Source organism: Castor canadensis, chromosome 19 (assembly GCF_047511655.1).
Source record: "Castor canadensis chromosome 19, mCasCan1.hap1v2, whole genome shotgun sequence".
NCBI classification, from domain to species: Eukaryota; Metazoa; Chordata; class Mammalia; order Rodentia; family Castoridae; genus Castor; species Castor canadensis.
The window spans coordinates 28,782,321-28,797,734 of record NC_133404.1 but is presented as its reverse complement, the minus strand read 5'-3'; the positions used below and the strand labels follow the sequence as shown (position 1 = coordinate 28,797,734).

Sequence of the window (15,414 nt, the reverse complement as noted above, 5' to 3'; positions counted from 1 at the left end):
TGTGCAGCCATATTTCTCACATATGGAAAGAAGAAACCAGTTAAGTGGAGTCAGGTAGATATTCAAGAGAAGCATAAAGAACCAGAGCAAAACAGGAACCAGAAATGGGGAGAAGAAGTCCTGATAAGAGTTGATATTCTTACCCTTCCAATGGTTTGACTATTTAATTTTACCTTTCACATCACAGGATACTTCAGTACCCTTGTAATAAGTTCCATCTTTGTCTAAGCTAATTTTAGATTTCTATCACCACAACAAACATGATTGAAAAATCACAATACTAACTAGAATCAAACATCAATGAACAATTGTTGGCAGGATACCTCAATGCATATTTATTTTGCTTTCTACAGATTCTTTCAGTTTTCAAGAGATATCAATACCATGCTTGGAGGCATATCACTAGCAGTTTCTCTTGATTTTTAAAGCTAAAGTTTTGTATTCTGTATCCAAGTACTCATGTGCCTGTGGAACATTTTTTCCACTTAATTTTCTTCTTATTTTAAATTTGGAACATAGACTTAATTCCCAAGATTTCTAATAAACCAGAAAAATGGGAAAATATTTCAGGTCTGCTATGTGGCTCAAATGTAAGCAGTGTAATAATTCTACTGAAGATATCATTTTCACTTTTTTTTTCCATTTTGTTTTAAGATGTTAACTAACACTAACAACACTCTACCACAGGATTCATGTGAAGAGCTAGGAACAGCTGGCCCAAGACTCTTCTTTGTATACAAGTATTAAACAGTAAAATTGTGAAAATCAAGTAGTTAGAACCATATTCCTCATTTTGCTTTTTTGGAATCACAACCAAAAAAACAGGCATCTGAAAAAACACATACAAACTTAAAGTACCCAAAATAAAATTATACTGAGCCAGCTGTGCATTTCGTATTTTCTTATTTAGTGTACAACTCTCATCTAAATCCACGTCGGCCATAAATCCTTCTTCAAAAAACTCATTGGATACCTAGAATAAAATGGAATAGTTTTATTATTACATTATTTATGGTAGCCAGATTCCACAACTGTCATGGTTGGCATTCACACCCTTGTGTAGCTCTCCTGACCCTGTATTAGAGTTGGGTCTGTGTGGCCCACAGAGAAGGATGGAAGTGCAGGCATATCACTCCTGAGATTAGGTTACCAAAGCCTTCTGCTTCCATCTCTCCAGATCACTTGCTGTGGGAGAAACCACCTCCCATGCTGTGGAGACACTCAGGCAATCCACGAAGGCCACCTGGTGAGGAGCTGAGGCAAGCCCTGAGGACAGACAGCAGCCTCATGAGATAGAGTGCTCCAGAACCAACCAACTCAGCTGCTCCTAGATTCCTGACTTGCAGAAAGCGTGAGATAATATTTGTTGTTGCAAGTTGCTAAGTTTTAGGGTATTTTGTTATGGAATAACAGATACTAAAGTGCTCTTCCCTAAAAGAGCCCATGTGGAAAAGAATCATTTAATTACAAGATGTTTCTAAATACCAATTTCTCAAAGGCTTTAAATAAAATAGTTCTGACACAGCTACATAGATAATTCATGTGTTTATCACTGAAATAACAAGTTGTTAAATTAATGTGTGAGTCATGTAATATTTTAAAGCATGAATGACATTCAGTGATCTTTTTAAAGCATGAATGACATTCAGTGATCTACAGAAAATACATGGCAAGGTTACTATGTACTTTAAATGTCTCTGGTTTTACCTGAAGTGCATATTTTTCACAAGTTGGTCCCACAGGGATGACCATTACCTGACGAGGAGACAGCCAGAAAGGCCTGAAAAATAGGTAAAATATATATTTTCAAAATAATTTCAAAATGACCATTTATTGTGTAATTAAAAAATAATCAAAGTTTTTTTTACAATAAGACTTCATAAGGGAATAGTTCCAGTGGAATAGTGTGGGAGCAAGCCAAACTATTACTAAGAGCTAAAAAACAATAGAGTAAACTGGAGCAATTTGGAATTTTGATAGGAAAAGAGAGGGAAGAGTGGGTTGAAACACATTGAAGGCTAATCAGGAACGTGCACACCTGGGCACTTATGTACATCCACACCGTGGAACACCATCAACAGGAAAATGGATCATCCATTTATGGATACTTTCAAGGGACTTCCACGGAGTGAAAAAAAGGGAATCTCAAAAGGCTGTCTACCGTGTGAATCTATTCATGCAACACTCTTGCAATGACAGAATTATGGAGATGGAGACAAGATTCACGGTTGCAAGATGAGTGACTAAGAGTGGGAATGAGAGTCTGTACGGCAGCACAGGGATCCTTACATGTAATGGAGCGGCTCTATATCCTGACTGGTGGTGGTTACTCAGTTTGTCCATGTGACAAAAGCTTATGGAGTCATATGCACCCACTCATATAAATGAGTGCATGTAAAACTGGTGAAATTTGAACAAGGCACATAGATCACATCAATGTTTATTTCCTGGCTGTGCTACTTTATGTAATTCTGCAAGATACTGCCTTTGGGGAAAAATGAGTACAGGTTATGCTGGACCTATTATTTCTTACAACTACATGTGAGCCCATGATTATATAAAAATACAAGCTACTGTTCTAGAAAGAATAAGGAGAGTGGTGTGAGCAAAGTTTGATGTGGGACACGTTTACCTTTCTCTTCACCATAATATGAATTTCGTGTACAGGCAGAACGGAATGCTAAGGGGACTATCCCCAGATGACTCTATGAATGTATATGTTTATATATTTTTAAGTTGCAGAAATAAAATGATACATGTGATAAAAATAATAAAACATGATAAAAGTCAGAAATAAAATGAAAAACCAATGTTTCCTTTTGTGCTCTGGCCTTACCCTATCCACAGTCCTACACCATCCTCAGGGAGCCTCATTTAGCCATTTCTACTTTTAGTTCTTGGTGACATTTCCCCCACAAGCCTGGCAGGTGTCTGAAGTGTTGATGCACGAAGCATGGGGAATGTGCCTGAGTTCTTGATATAAAGAACTCTCTATGCACTGGCACATCTCCTGACTCCCACTGTACCTCCTAAGTCTACCACCTCTCTTTAGGTTTTTGTGCCACTTTCGCCACTACCATTCTAGTGAAAAATACCACTGTGCCTCACCTATGTCAATCTATTTAAAACACACCAACTGAAAAGAAATATATTAACTCACGAATGGATGGCATATGTAATTCGTATTTATACTTTTGGTTTCTGTGTAATTTTAATAGGAGTATATTTCTCCAAGATCACAGGTGAAGTATTAGGGATAGGTATAGAATTCCAGGACCTTTAGAAGATTCTCAGTTTGGGAAATTTCCCACCTTGTGTTTATTGCTCAGAAATTTGCTTACCTAGCCTTCCCAAATATTAATGCTACAATGTGTGCATGGGATCTAGGTTCGTACCAGTCAGATGTACAAGCAGGGCATGCTGACTTGTGACAGGTGGCATATAAAAAAGGCACCAAGTGGAATCCCTTCTGGCATGGATGATGCAGAAACATGGGGCTTTCAGAGAATCTGTGACTGTGGCCCTAGCAGTGGTGCCAGTGCCCTATGTCCACAGTGGGAGATGCAGGGACTGTGCCTGGCAACAGCAGCAGTTGGGGCAGTAGACTCTGAAGACAGCTACACTGCATGAGCAGACACTCAGCCCATTTCTCAAAAGTAGAAGGGCAAGTAAACTTTTTACAAGTAGTTGCTGGTCTGCAGCATTCCCGTATGCTGCACGACGCACCATCCTGGGATGTGTGAGCCCCGCACTTGTACTGTGACTGCTGGTGAGGCCCCCGCCTCTGAGTGTGCGGGACAGTGTGAGTCTAATGCTGGCCTGGCACCTTACTTCTTTACTGAAGTTTCTCCATGCTGCTGATGGCAGAAGCGTGGCAGGAAAGAAGAGCAAAGCAAAACCCAGAGTCATTATCTTCTTAGTGGAAAGAAACTGAAAGACGCTATTTTTACTATTTTTTTTTTTTTTGTCAGAACTGGGGGTTTGAACTCAAGGCCTTCATGCAAGCACTCCACTGCTTGAGCCACTCCACCAGCCCCTGAAAGTCACTATTTTTTCCAGCACTGACCCTTGCATGATAAGGGATCCAATGTAATCACCCCGCCCATCCTAAGTAGCTCACTGCTCTACTGGGTTACGGTGCCTTCTGTAAGATAAGACTGAGCACTACTGAGGGCAAAATGAGTCCTCAGAAGTGGTCTATCAAGAAGATGGAACTCAGTGAGGGAACATACGTAGGGCAAAACCCACACATATTCAATTTATGAACCACTGAGTGATTACTAGGAGAAAAAAGATCATCGCAACTAAATGAGTCCTCAAGTATGTGAATATTGAAAAACTCCTCAACAGGGAGGGCCTTTTGCTGGGCAATGCCACCTTCATGACCCATTCTGAGCCATCATCGTCCCTAAATCTATATGTCACTGGTTTTTCAATCTAATTACTTCTAAATATCTACTCCTGTGGCCAAAACAGTAAGCAGAGCCCCGCATCAGTGTAAACCCACACCTCTGGCCAGCTTTTCCTCCAGACCGAGAGAACCACCAGATGCACCGTCTGAGGACATTTTCCTTCCCCATGGTGCCCCTAATGAGGGCAGTGCTGTGTATGTTCAGCCATCCCAAGATGAGGTTTACATGCTCTCCTCCTCAGTCACTGGCCAGGAACCCCAAAGGTAAACTACACAGATTGAAGGAAATAGAAGGACAACATAGTACAGAACCCCAGGAGGCAGGATATATGTTTTCCTGCCTCTGATCAGTCTTCTAGATCTTTGAAAGTCCTAAAATAATCAGGAATAACTCTTTACTACTACTGGATCCCTCAAAGGGTATGGTTTCATGTTACACTGTCATGCTTTCTTTGTTTCTGTTTTCTGAACTGGCAAATGAACACGAATTCTTCACTTGCTGTTTGGGCATTTGCTAATTATAAGGAAGATGATGCCAGTTTTTTCCTACCAATTTCATCTTATCAGACATGATTTTTATGAATGAGTGCCATCCAGCTTTTTTTCCCCCCGTATCACTTACCATTTCCCCCCATAGTTTTCTGAGAGAATGGCTATCATTCTTTCCACCGATCCTAACACAGCTCGGTGAATGATCACAGGCCTCTTCTTATCATCCCCATCCTTACTAAAAAATGAAAATTATACATTTAAGTATTTTCCTAAGGCTGAGTAATAACTTTATCTTCTTATATCGATCTCTAAAACTTTTTATTACAGAACACTGAAAACACATACTAGTAAATTTCTTTAAATTCATGAATATAAAGATCCAAAATAAGACTCTTGTATATCTGGACACATGAATATAGAACCCTATAAAAACTGGCCTGCTTAGATTCATTTGTATTGGACCTCAGGAAAGCACATACAAAAGTGGAGAGAGTAGTGTAGTGAGCTCCCACACCCTCCCCCTCAGCTTCACAAATGTCCACTCACAGCTGATCTTGTTTGATCCAGTGCACCTCATTCCTGCCACTATCCACTGCCCATTGTAAGCCTCATTTTTAAAATGTTCCTGGTATTTGTTCCAGAAGTCCACTGGTGAAACTCCCCTTACAGACCTGAAACCTTCATGACATGCATCTTACATTGAAGGATTTCCCTTCCCCTCCATGGAAAGAAATGGAAAAAGCAAATTATAACTTACAATTGCAATTAAGTAAGCCACCCCAAGATCTATGTATATGTTCCTCAGAAAGATAAATTTCACTTTACTGAAACAAAAGTAATCTGTGATACTTTAAAAAGCTGTTTTGAGAAAACTTTATCTAAAAATTGTACCAGCTAGCTACTACTAAAACACAAAACAAAACATTCATTAAACCCAGTTGAAATGAGTTTTAACTGGAAATCATCTTTGCTGATCATTTCTGCTAAGGACCATTATAGACTAACCATAGGCAAAATTCTCTGGCTAGATCCCTCAGAGAGCTTTGGGGTGGGGGGAGCAGTTTGCGTTCAGATCTGAGCAGACATAGGAAGAAACCATCTATCCCACAAACTGAAACCAGTATGGAATATTCCTGAATGTTACATAATACTGCTTATGTGTAGGGAATGAAAGAGAAGCGGCATGACCTTTGTGCAGGCCCCTGGGAATCCAGAACTTTCCGTCTCATCATCTATTTGAATCAGCTGTAGACTTAAGAAAGGAAACTAGTGACATAAACTATGTTTATACATCTATGCTAAGCATTAGAACGAATGTCGGGTTCCCCCAAAATAATCCCAATGGATCTGGATACGATTATATGACTCATAGATAAATTTGAAGAGAATTAGTATCTTCACAATGTTGATTCTCCCATTCCAAGAATGCAGCATCAAAGTTCACTTAATCCTTTATGGCCTTTGATAAAATTTTGTGGCGTATGCTTCATATAAATATTGCATTTCTATTTTTATTAAGCTCATTTTAGATATTTTGCATTTTGTTGCTTCTGAAATGTCTTTCTGCACTGCATTTCCTAGTTGCTGCTAACCCATATGAAAGTAGACTCACTTCATACTTTGAGCTTACTGCTAGCTATCTTACTTCATTATGAATTCCAATTTTTATCCATTTGATTCTATTGGATTTCTAGACACTTTACATAATTATAATTTAATCTTTCTTTTGACTATTTGTACTTCCAGGGAAATTCTGAGCAGTACAAATATCATGTATATTCACTGCCTTCCCTATGCTGTTGGGATGTCATTGCTGTTTTCTGATGAGTGTTCCTCAAAATAAGGAAATTTCTTTGTGCCACTTCACAGGAAAGAATGTTAAGCTTTACTCCATGCCTTTCTGCAAGGCTGAGTGCAATGGAGAGCTACAATGCACTTCTCCAGGGTAAACCTCCCTTGTATCATACATGATCATGGTGATGATGTTGATGCTTCCTCTCCCTACTCAGCCTGAACAAATCACAGCAGCTCTTCTACACCCCAGACACCCCAATTTGTTCATCTCTGACCTGTCTACAAACCGCTGCTTATACTTCTGCTCTCCTTCTCTCCACTGTCCACACACACCTAGGAAGGCTGGCTGCCTGGCTGACCTGTTTCTCCTTCTCCTTGGATGAGGAGTGGTTATTCATTTATCCTAAGAATCTTAATGGGAAAATATTCTATACAAATTATTGAATTTTAAACATGCCAATAAATTTTTTCCCCAAAGGAAGCCTACAACTCTGGATGGTTTCATTGGCCAAGTATATGAAAAAGAAGTAACACTAACTCCACATAATCATTTCCAGAAAACAGAACAGGAAGGAACACTCCCCCAACTTGTTTTATGAGGCAATATTCTCAGATACTAAAACCTGTCAATTACAGTGCAAGAAAAGAAAACTACAGGCCAATGTCCTACGTAAATACATTCAAACATTCTCAATGAACTAGGTAATCAAATATATGATGACACTCCATCCAAATGGGTTTTATCCCAGCAATACAAGGCTGGTTCAATATTCTAAATCAATGCAATCCACCAACTGAATAGCCTAAAGAAGAGAAATCACATGATCACATCAATTGATGCAGACAAAGGATTTAACAAAAATCTTGATAAAGACTCTTAGAACAAGAAATACAGGGAGCCTTTTCATCCAGGGCCTTACACATTCTTGGCGCGTGCTCTAACATGAGGCTATACGACAGCCCGACAAGTGGCGGATCTTTATAGGAGTGGAGCCCAGAGGTGATCAGTTATAGAAGCATCACTCTTGGAATAGTACTTCTCACAGAACTGGGCTAGTTCCCAAGAGGGTGTGTTGTAATAATGCAGAGCTGGCCCCTTCTACACATAGTCATTTCCCTTTGCACTCCTCTGCCATGCTGAGATGTAGCCAGGGAAGCTTGTTAGAGGCTGATGCCATGCTATTTGGACTTTTCAGCTGCCAGAATTATGACCCAAATAAACATTAGGTATTTTGATACAACAACACAAAGCAGATGAAGAAAATCCCCAACTATAAGTAAACAAACATATATTGAGTAGCTAGCACACATCCTAGATACACAGAAGCTAATGCTTACTCATACTCAACTGACAAATTAGGACAGTAGTGCTACAGCACTTACCATATTCAATTACTCACCTAACATATGTGAGATTAAATCTAATGGGCAATTGGAAGTCCAGCTGAATTGTCGCACACTGATGATACCTGCCAATAGCATCCTTGATTTTTATATCAATCTGCAAAGAAAATGAAGTTTGCTTACAGTGTTTTTAAAAAATTTTACTCTTTTTCTTTTTTTTAAATAAGCATATGGTATACTTACTTTAGGGCCATAAAATGCTCCATCTCCTGGGTTCATTTTCCATGGTTTTCCAAATTCCATCAAGCTATTCTGTAGTTGCTATTTTTAAAGAAGAAAGCATTAAAAACTTCTATTTTATTGTATATTTATCTTTTGTCATTGAGCTCACAAAAATAAGTTACTACAAATCTTAATTACATTCTACCTTTGTTCTATGTATACATACTGCACATCTTTTATGTTCAATAAACTACAGAGTAGGGGCTACATTAGATGCTTAGATGGTACTTGTTCTCAAGAAATGTATGTACATTTTAACTGGGGAAAAAAGACAATTTAACTAAACTGTTCCAGGGAATCAACAGGTAAGGGTTTAGGGAACCGATGTTTGGTCTCTCCTTCTAGTGGAAGCCCCTCTTCCCTGCACACTGATATCTTCTGCCTCCTGGTGAGAGGTCTAAGACCCTTTTTTCTTTGTGGGTGGGGCCTTCACACATGGAAAGGCCTGAAAGCCTTGACCTTGCTCCGTTCTCCATACAATGAGAAGACCCCAAGACTGCAAAACTGTTGCTTTTCTTCCTCCTCTCTTGGGGTTGCGGAGGCATCTATCCCTTATGATTTACAGGGGTGTCTTCAGCCTAAGTCATTGAATACTTTCAATGTAGTTTGTGTGAAGGTACTCAGCACTGATGGTGCATGGTGTCCAGATGGGTGTTAAGGAAAGGGGCCACGTGGGAGGAGTAGCTCAAGTGGTAGAGCACGGGCCTAGCAAGCATAAGGCCCTAAGTTCAAATCCCAGTACAAAGGAAGGAAGGAAGTGAGAGAGGGAAGAAAGAAGGGAGGAAGGGAGAGAAAGAAAGAACAGAGAGAAAACAGAGAAAAGAAAGAAGGAGGGAGGAAAGGAGGAAAAAAGGGAGGAAGAGAGAGAGAAGAGAGGAGAAAGAAAGAAAAGAAAGGAAAAGAAAAAAGAAAAGAAAGGGGCCTTGGATTGGAGTCTCCTGGCAATCCTATGACTGGGAAGCATCTGGATAGAATGCTATCATTCCACCCAGATGTCTGTCATCACCCAACATCCTGTGCCCAGGAGTGGGCTGACATGGGGAATAAAGAGCCTCTTGGGGAAGTCAAAGCAGTGGTGGTGCTTTGGAGCTGCAGCTGGAGTTGCCATGGAGCTGACTCCTGGGGCTGTGACATTTTCCTAGGGTCCCAATTAGGATCTGGTTTCAAGCAGGTGAGGCTAAGAAGCCAGGGCTGAGGAACCTTAAGGTTTATGTAAGGTATGCTTCTATTAACCACTTCAGAGACTTGTGATGACAAGGAAATACAATCACACCTCAAATGTTCCTGTCACTAATTCCCAGATCAATGAGAAAGAAGGCTCTTCTCTCAATGGTGCTGTCATGTTCCCGAGTAATAATGGGCTTGGCTGCTGCACTATTTAGCCATGTCAGTTATAAAAAGAACAGGCTTTAAGTCCGTTCTCCCCAAGCCTAACTCATACCTGTTCCAGTCCTCTTTTGGCTCCCCAACCCCACCAAGTTCCAAATGACTGGAATGATGACAATGACACCAATACCTGACGCCTAGCGGGCATTTCTGAGCCTGGGACTGTGCCCACATCTCATATAAATTATTTCTCTGAAGCTCACCATGGCCTTATGAAGAAGGTGTTGTCACTATGATCCCTGCCACCATTGTCACCATCGCATGCTCGACTATGATGCTCAAGGGCGGAAGTGAAAAGAGGCGACACTGCTCTGAGCCAATCTTCCTCTTCCTGCTTCCATGTGACCGGCAGGTAAACTGACTCAGCATCCATCCTAGGGTAGGCTACCTCATGACTTTTTCATCCATGCAGTAGACATGGAGGAAGAATTTAGTATAGGCAAGAGGGCAGTGGAGAGGAGGCCCTCTTTAAACCTCAAGCCTAAATTGCTTCTACACATCTCTGCCTGACCTCTGTACTATTCATGACATAAAAGTAATTATTACACTGTTACTTTTTTTTTTTTTGGCAGTACTCAGGTCCTGTGCTTATTAGGCAGGCACTCTACCACTTGACCCATGCTCCCCAACTCTTTTTTATTTCAGTTATTTTTTGGAGAGGGTCTTCCATTTTTGCCTGGGACCAGTCTTGGACCCCTCAACCCTCCTACCTACACCTCCCATACAGCTAGTATTATACACATGTGCACCCATTCCTGTCTTGTTTACTGAGATGGGATCTCACTTTTTTCACCTAGACTAGCCTCAAACTATGATCCTTTCAATCTTTGCTTCCTGAATAGCTGGGATTATAGGTGTGTACCACCACACTCACTGTATTAAACTGTTAACACAGTGGTTCCCTGATTCTTATTCCACATTATGGCTGTGTTTTGCTCCCAGGAGTATTCTCAAGACAGGTGGACTGACAGGCAGAGCAAAGTGTCTGGCCATAACACCATCCTCATTTATAATAAAAACTGACACAGAAACATATATTCTTCTTGTGTTTAATAAGGAAAAAAAAGTACACAATATACTACCTAATCTTGGCTTTTCAAAGATGAGACCTGACATCCAAGTCTGGGTGTCTTCGGATAGAGGGTGAGCACTACACTACAGGCAGACCATGAAGGGACCCAGGCACCAGCTATGTGCATCTATGCTCAGGGAAGGCAACCCAGGGACTCTGAGTCACACTCAGATGACACCACAGATTACACTGTAAAATCAACTATGCAAACAGAGAACTACTGCAAATAGGAGGATGTCTCTAAAAATCATGCTAGTTATTTGTGACCGGCAAATAACTTTAAAGTAGGAAACAATTTTAAGTTATTAAGACCACTGCTGTAAGTGAACTGGATAACCACACTCTATGATGTGCATATTTACCTTAGAGCTTCTGATTTAAAATTGCTAGGAAGTGCAGTTTCTTGGATATTTTTCAGATGGACAAATGCTGGGGACCAGACATGAACCATGGACTGGGATATAATGGAGTCTGCATACCCTCTCCACAGTAGAAGTTTGCACAGCCTCTTCTACCATATTTTTCCCAGTACCTGGTGTCTTGACCTTTGTTCTCACATCTCCTGGAAGAATACAACCTGCTGTGTCCGCATACCAGCCCCCTGATGCAAAACTAGATAAAGTACCAGAACTGTTAGGAGACTCCCTGATACCAGATTAATCAATACCTTAGATAAAGTGTCCTGCGTGCCTTGATGACTCCAGAACTGATGTGTTGTAATTAAGCTTCATTAGCCTTAGGAAAATTAGCCAACCAAACCTCATTCTTTCACCTTGCATCAAGAATTGTTAAAGCTTGATTTTTACCTGAGTCTTTCCCTTATACTGACCTAATAAAATAAACACTCTGGCTTAGGTAGGCACTCATGTTTCCCATCAGGAACATGCCGTCCTCCTGATCCCAGCTTTCTGTTTTCTGTTTATATGTCTGTGTGTGTCTTTCTTCTCATTCCCCGCCACTCTTAGTCAGGTTCACGCAGCGTACCCACACAGGTCACGGGCAGACAAAGATGAGGAATAGGCACTGGGTTTCTCCTTACCTTCTCTGCTTCCTCCCACATCTCCATCTCTCCCAGGAAGTTTGCAGGTCTTGTTGACAGGTTTAATTGAAAGGAGAAGCCAAATGTTGAGTAAACAGATTGCAAAAACTGCAAGCAACCCTTTATTTCTTCTTCAATCTGAAATTAGGGCAACAGAAATATTCAAATAGATCAAATTGCATTCATTTATGATTATTTAACATTTAAAACTCTTCATATCAGGTAAAGTCTGATTTTAAGAGTACAGATGACAGTTTCAGTTGTCCATCAATCCATCCCTTCCATGCATACCTATTTGCTGTTGGGCATGTGTCCAGTGCAAGGTGGAGAAAGGCAGGAAAAAGCACTGTACATGAAAGAGTGGAGCTGCACAGGAGACAGGGAGGGAGGGCTCCCCAAAAAAGCGAGAGCAGAGCTGCAGCTGGAGGGTGAGTGAGAGTGCTTGTGGAGTGTAGAGTGTGGACACTGAGTTTCCATTTTGAGCAGAGGAAATTCTGAAAGTGAAGGTCCAGATCAGAGGAACAGACAGGGTCAGGGAACTGCACATGGTGGGAAGTTGGGCAGAGAAGGAAGGAGAGCAGGAGATCAGTCTAGATGCAGGCAGGGACCAGAGGAAATAAAGCATCTTCAAAGCCAGGGTCATGTCTAGATATTTTAGCCTCAGAACAATGAGGAAGCAATGAAAGTAGGGTTTTTTTGTTTTTGTTTTTTTAAGGAGGGGACAAAGGATAAACATGACCTAATTTGTTCTTTTGAAATATGGAAATAGATTGTCCAGACTAGAGGCGAGGCCCATTAGGAAGCTGGTGGAGTAACTCAAGAATGAGATAATGGTGAGTATTGTGGCTCATGCCTGTAATCCCAGCTACATGTGAGGCTATAGGAAAGAGGATCACTGTCTAAGGATAGCCCTGGGCAAAAAGTAAGACCCTATCTAAAAAATAGTTAAAGCAAAAAGAGGTAGAGATGTGGCTAAGGCGGTAAGAGTGCCTGCCTTGCAAGTAAAAAGCCCCGAGTTCAAAGCTTAGTACTGCCAAAAAAAAGAAAGCAACCAAGCAAGATGTAGATTGTATAAAAGGGGAAGACGGGGAAGATGATGGTGACATGAACCAGAGAGAAGAGCTAGAATGCAGGGGGGAAATGTGTTTGAGAGACACCGATCCTCTCATTAACAATGTGATGATTAATTTTATGGGTCAACCTGACTGGGCTAAGGGATACCAGATGGCTGGAAAGACATTATTTCTTGTTTTAGTAAGGGTGTTTCTAGAAGAGATTAGCCTTTCAATCAGGAGACTAAGTAAAGAAGAATTGTCCTCACCAACATTGGCAGGAATCTGTGGAAGGTTCAAACAGAACAAAAAGGTGGAGCAAAGCTGGGAAATCCATCCTCTAATGCCCTCAGACACGGGAGCTCCTGGTTCCTGGACCCTTGGATTCTAGGGAACACAGTAATTCCCATCTCTGCTCCAAGGCCCTTGGCCTCATACTGGGAACTAACCATTGGCCTTCCTGGTTCTCCAGTTTGCAGATGGCATATCATAGGATATCTCAGCCTTTATAATCATGTGAGCCAATTCTCATAATAAATCTACATCCATCCATCCATCCACCCACCCACCTACCTACCTACCTACCTACCTACCATCTCTGTCTCTCTCCTATTAGTGCTGTTTCTCTGGAGATCCCTGACTAGTACTAACAAAGAGTAACTGCTCGTGTGCTAAGCACTATTCTAAATGTTGTGAAGTCAGGAGTGAATGAAATCACTAAGGAAGTAATACATTTAGGGAAAGCAATCAGTAGGTCTTGCAGACTTTCCTATTGCTGTGCTGTGCTTTCTGCTTGATTTCCATTGTGGTTAGAGGAAATACTGTGTATGATCCCAATTCTTTTAAATTTATTGAGGTTTTGTTGGGGTCATGGCTCAAGGGATAAAGCACTTGCCTAGCCAAGCTCAAGGCCCTAGGTTCAATCCCCAATACTGCAAAAAAAAAAAGTGCTAAGCTTTTAGCTTTATGCAGTAACATAGCCAAGGAAATTAATACAAATTAAATATTAAATTTATGGAGGTTTGTTTTATGGTCCAGGTTATGATCCATATTGGTATGTGTCTTTTAAGGTCACTTGAACAGAATGTGTACTCTGCTATTGTCAGGTGTTCTATTAATGCCAGTTCTATTAATGGTTGACAACACTGCTGAATTCCTCTACATCATTGCTGATGGTTTGTCCAGTTGTCCGTTAACTGTTGAACAGAGTTTAAGGTGCTAACTGTAACTGCAGATGTATCTAACTCTCCTTTCAATTCCATCAGTTTTTCTCTCACGTTTTGCAGCTGTTGCACAGTGCACATGTATTTAGGATAGCTATGTCTTGTGATGAACTAACCCTTCTGTCATTATATAATATTCCTCTCTGTCTCTGGTAATTTTCTCTGAAGTCTATTTTATTTGATAACCATTCTTGCTTTCCTTTGGTTAATGTTTGCATAATATATCTTTCTTATTCTTTTACTGTTAGCCTGTTTTAAGTGTTATATTTGAAGTGTGTTTCATGTAGATAGATATAGGTGGATCATGGTTTTTTTTAATCTACTCTCTACCTTTTAATTGGTTTACTTAGGTAATTTACATTTAATGTAATATGCTATGGCTTAAGTCTGTCTTTTGTTTCTGTCCTTTTCCAGGTTATTTTAACTTCCGTATGAATTTTGAAATCAGCTTGTCAATTTCTACAAAAAAAGTTGTATTTGCATATTGGTTGGGATTGCATTGACTCTATAGATTAATTGGGGAGAACTGACAACATTTTAATAGTATTTAGTTTTCCAGTGGATGAAAAAAGTATTATCCTCTCACTTCTTTAGGACTTCTTTAATTTCTCAACAATGTTTTATGATTTTCATTGTACAGATCATCTACATATGCAGTAACTAGTCAGCTTGGACTGCCACAACAAAATACCATAGACTGTGAGTTTTTAACAAATTTAAACTAATTTGTTTCTCACAGTTCTGGAGAATGGAAAGCCCGAGATCAAAGTGCTGACATATTTAGTTCCCTGGTGAGGGTTTTCTTCCTAGCTTGTAAATAGCCGCCTTCTCACTGTGTCCTCATGTGGTAGAGAGGGGGTAAAAGGAGGTAACCAGCTCTCTGGTGTCTCCTTATGTTACATCATCATGAGGGCCCCACTCTCATGATCTCATATAAACTTAACTATTTCCCCAAAGTCCCATACCCAAATGCCATCATACTGGAGAAGTGGGTTGTTAGGGCTACAACATATGAGTTTAGGGAAACACCACTAAGTCTACACCAACATATTTGTCAGACTTATCCTAGGTTTTATCATATTTTAATGGTATTTTAAGAGATTATTCTTTACTTTCATTTTCTAATGGTTCATTGCTAGTATACAGAAATAAAATTGATTTTATATATTGATATTCCATACTACAACTTTTAAATTTTCACTTATTTCTAATAACTTTTCTTTACAGATGACATCAAAGACTCAGATGGTCATATCATCTGCAAGTAAAGATAGTCTGACTTTTTCTCTCCAATCTGTACACTTTTTATTTGTCTTGCC

General features: G+C 40.2%; 1 protein-coding gene across 1 annotated transcript in view; it reads right to left on the bottom strand.

Annotated features, from left to right (window-relative positions):
* Tars3 (threonyl-tRNA synthetase 3) overlaps positions 1–15,414 on the bottom strand; it is a 46,404-nt gene that overhangs the window by 1,294 nt on the left and 29,696 nt on the right. The window contains exons 13-18 of the mRNA XM_074062130.1: positions 11,821–11,958; positions 8,285–8,362; positions 8,098–8,198; positions 5,034–5,138; positions 1,708–1,780; positions 859–973 (exon numbers count right to left, since the gene is read on the bottom strand). Coding sequence (XP_073918231.1) covers positions 859–973; positions 1,708–1,780; positions 5,034–5,138; positions 8,098–8,198; positions 8,285–8,362; positions 11,821–11,958 — 610 coding nt within the window. The remainder of the gene's footprint in view (positions 1–858; positions 974–1,707; positions 1,781–5,033; positions 5,139–8,097; positions 8,199–8,284; positions 8,363–11,820; positions 11,959–15,414) is intronic.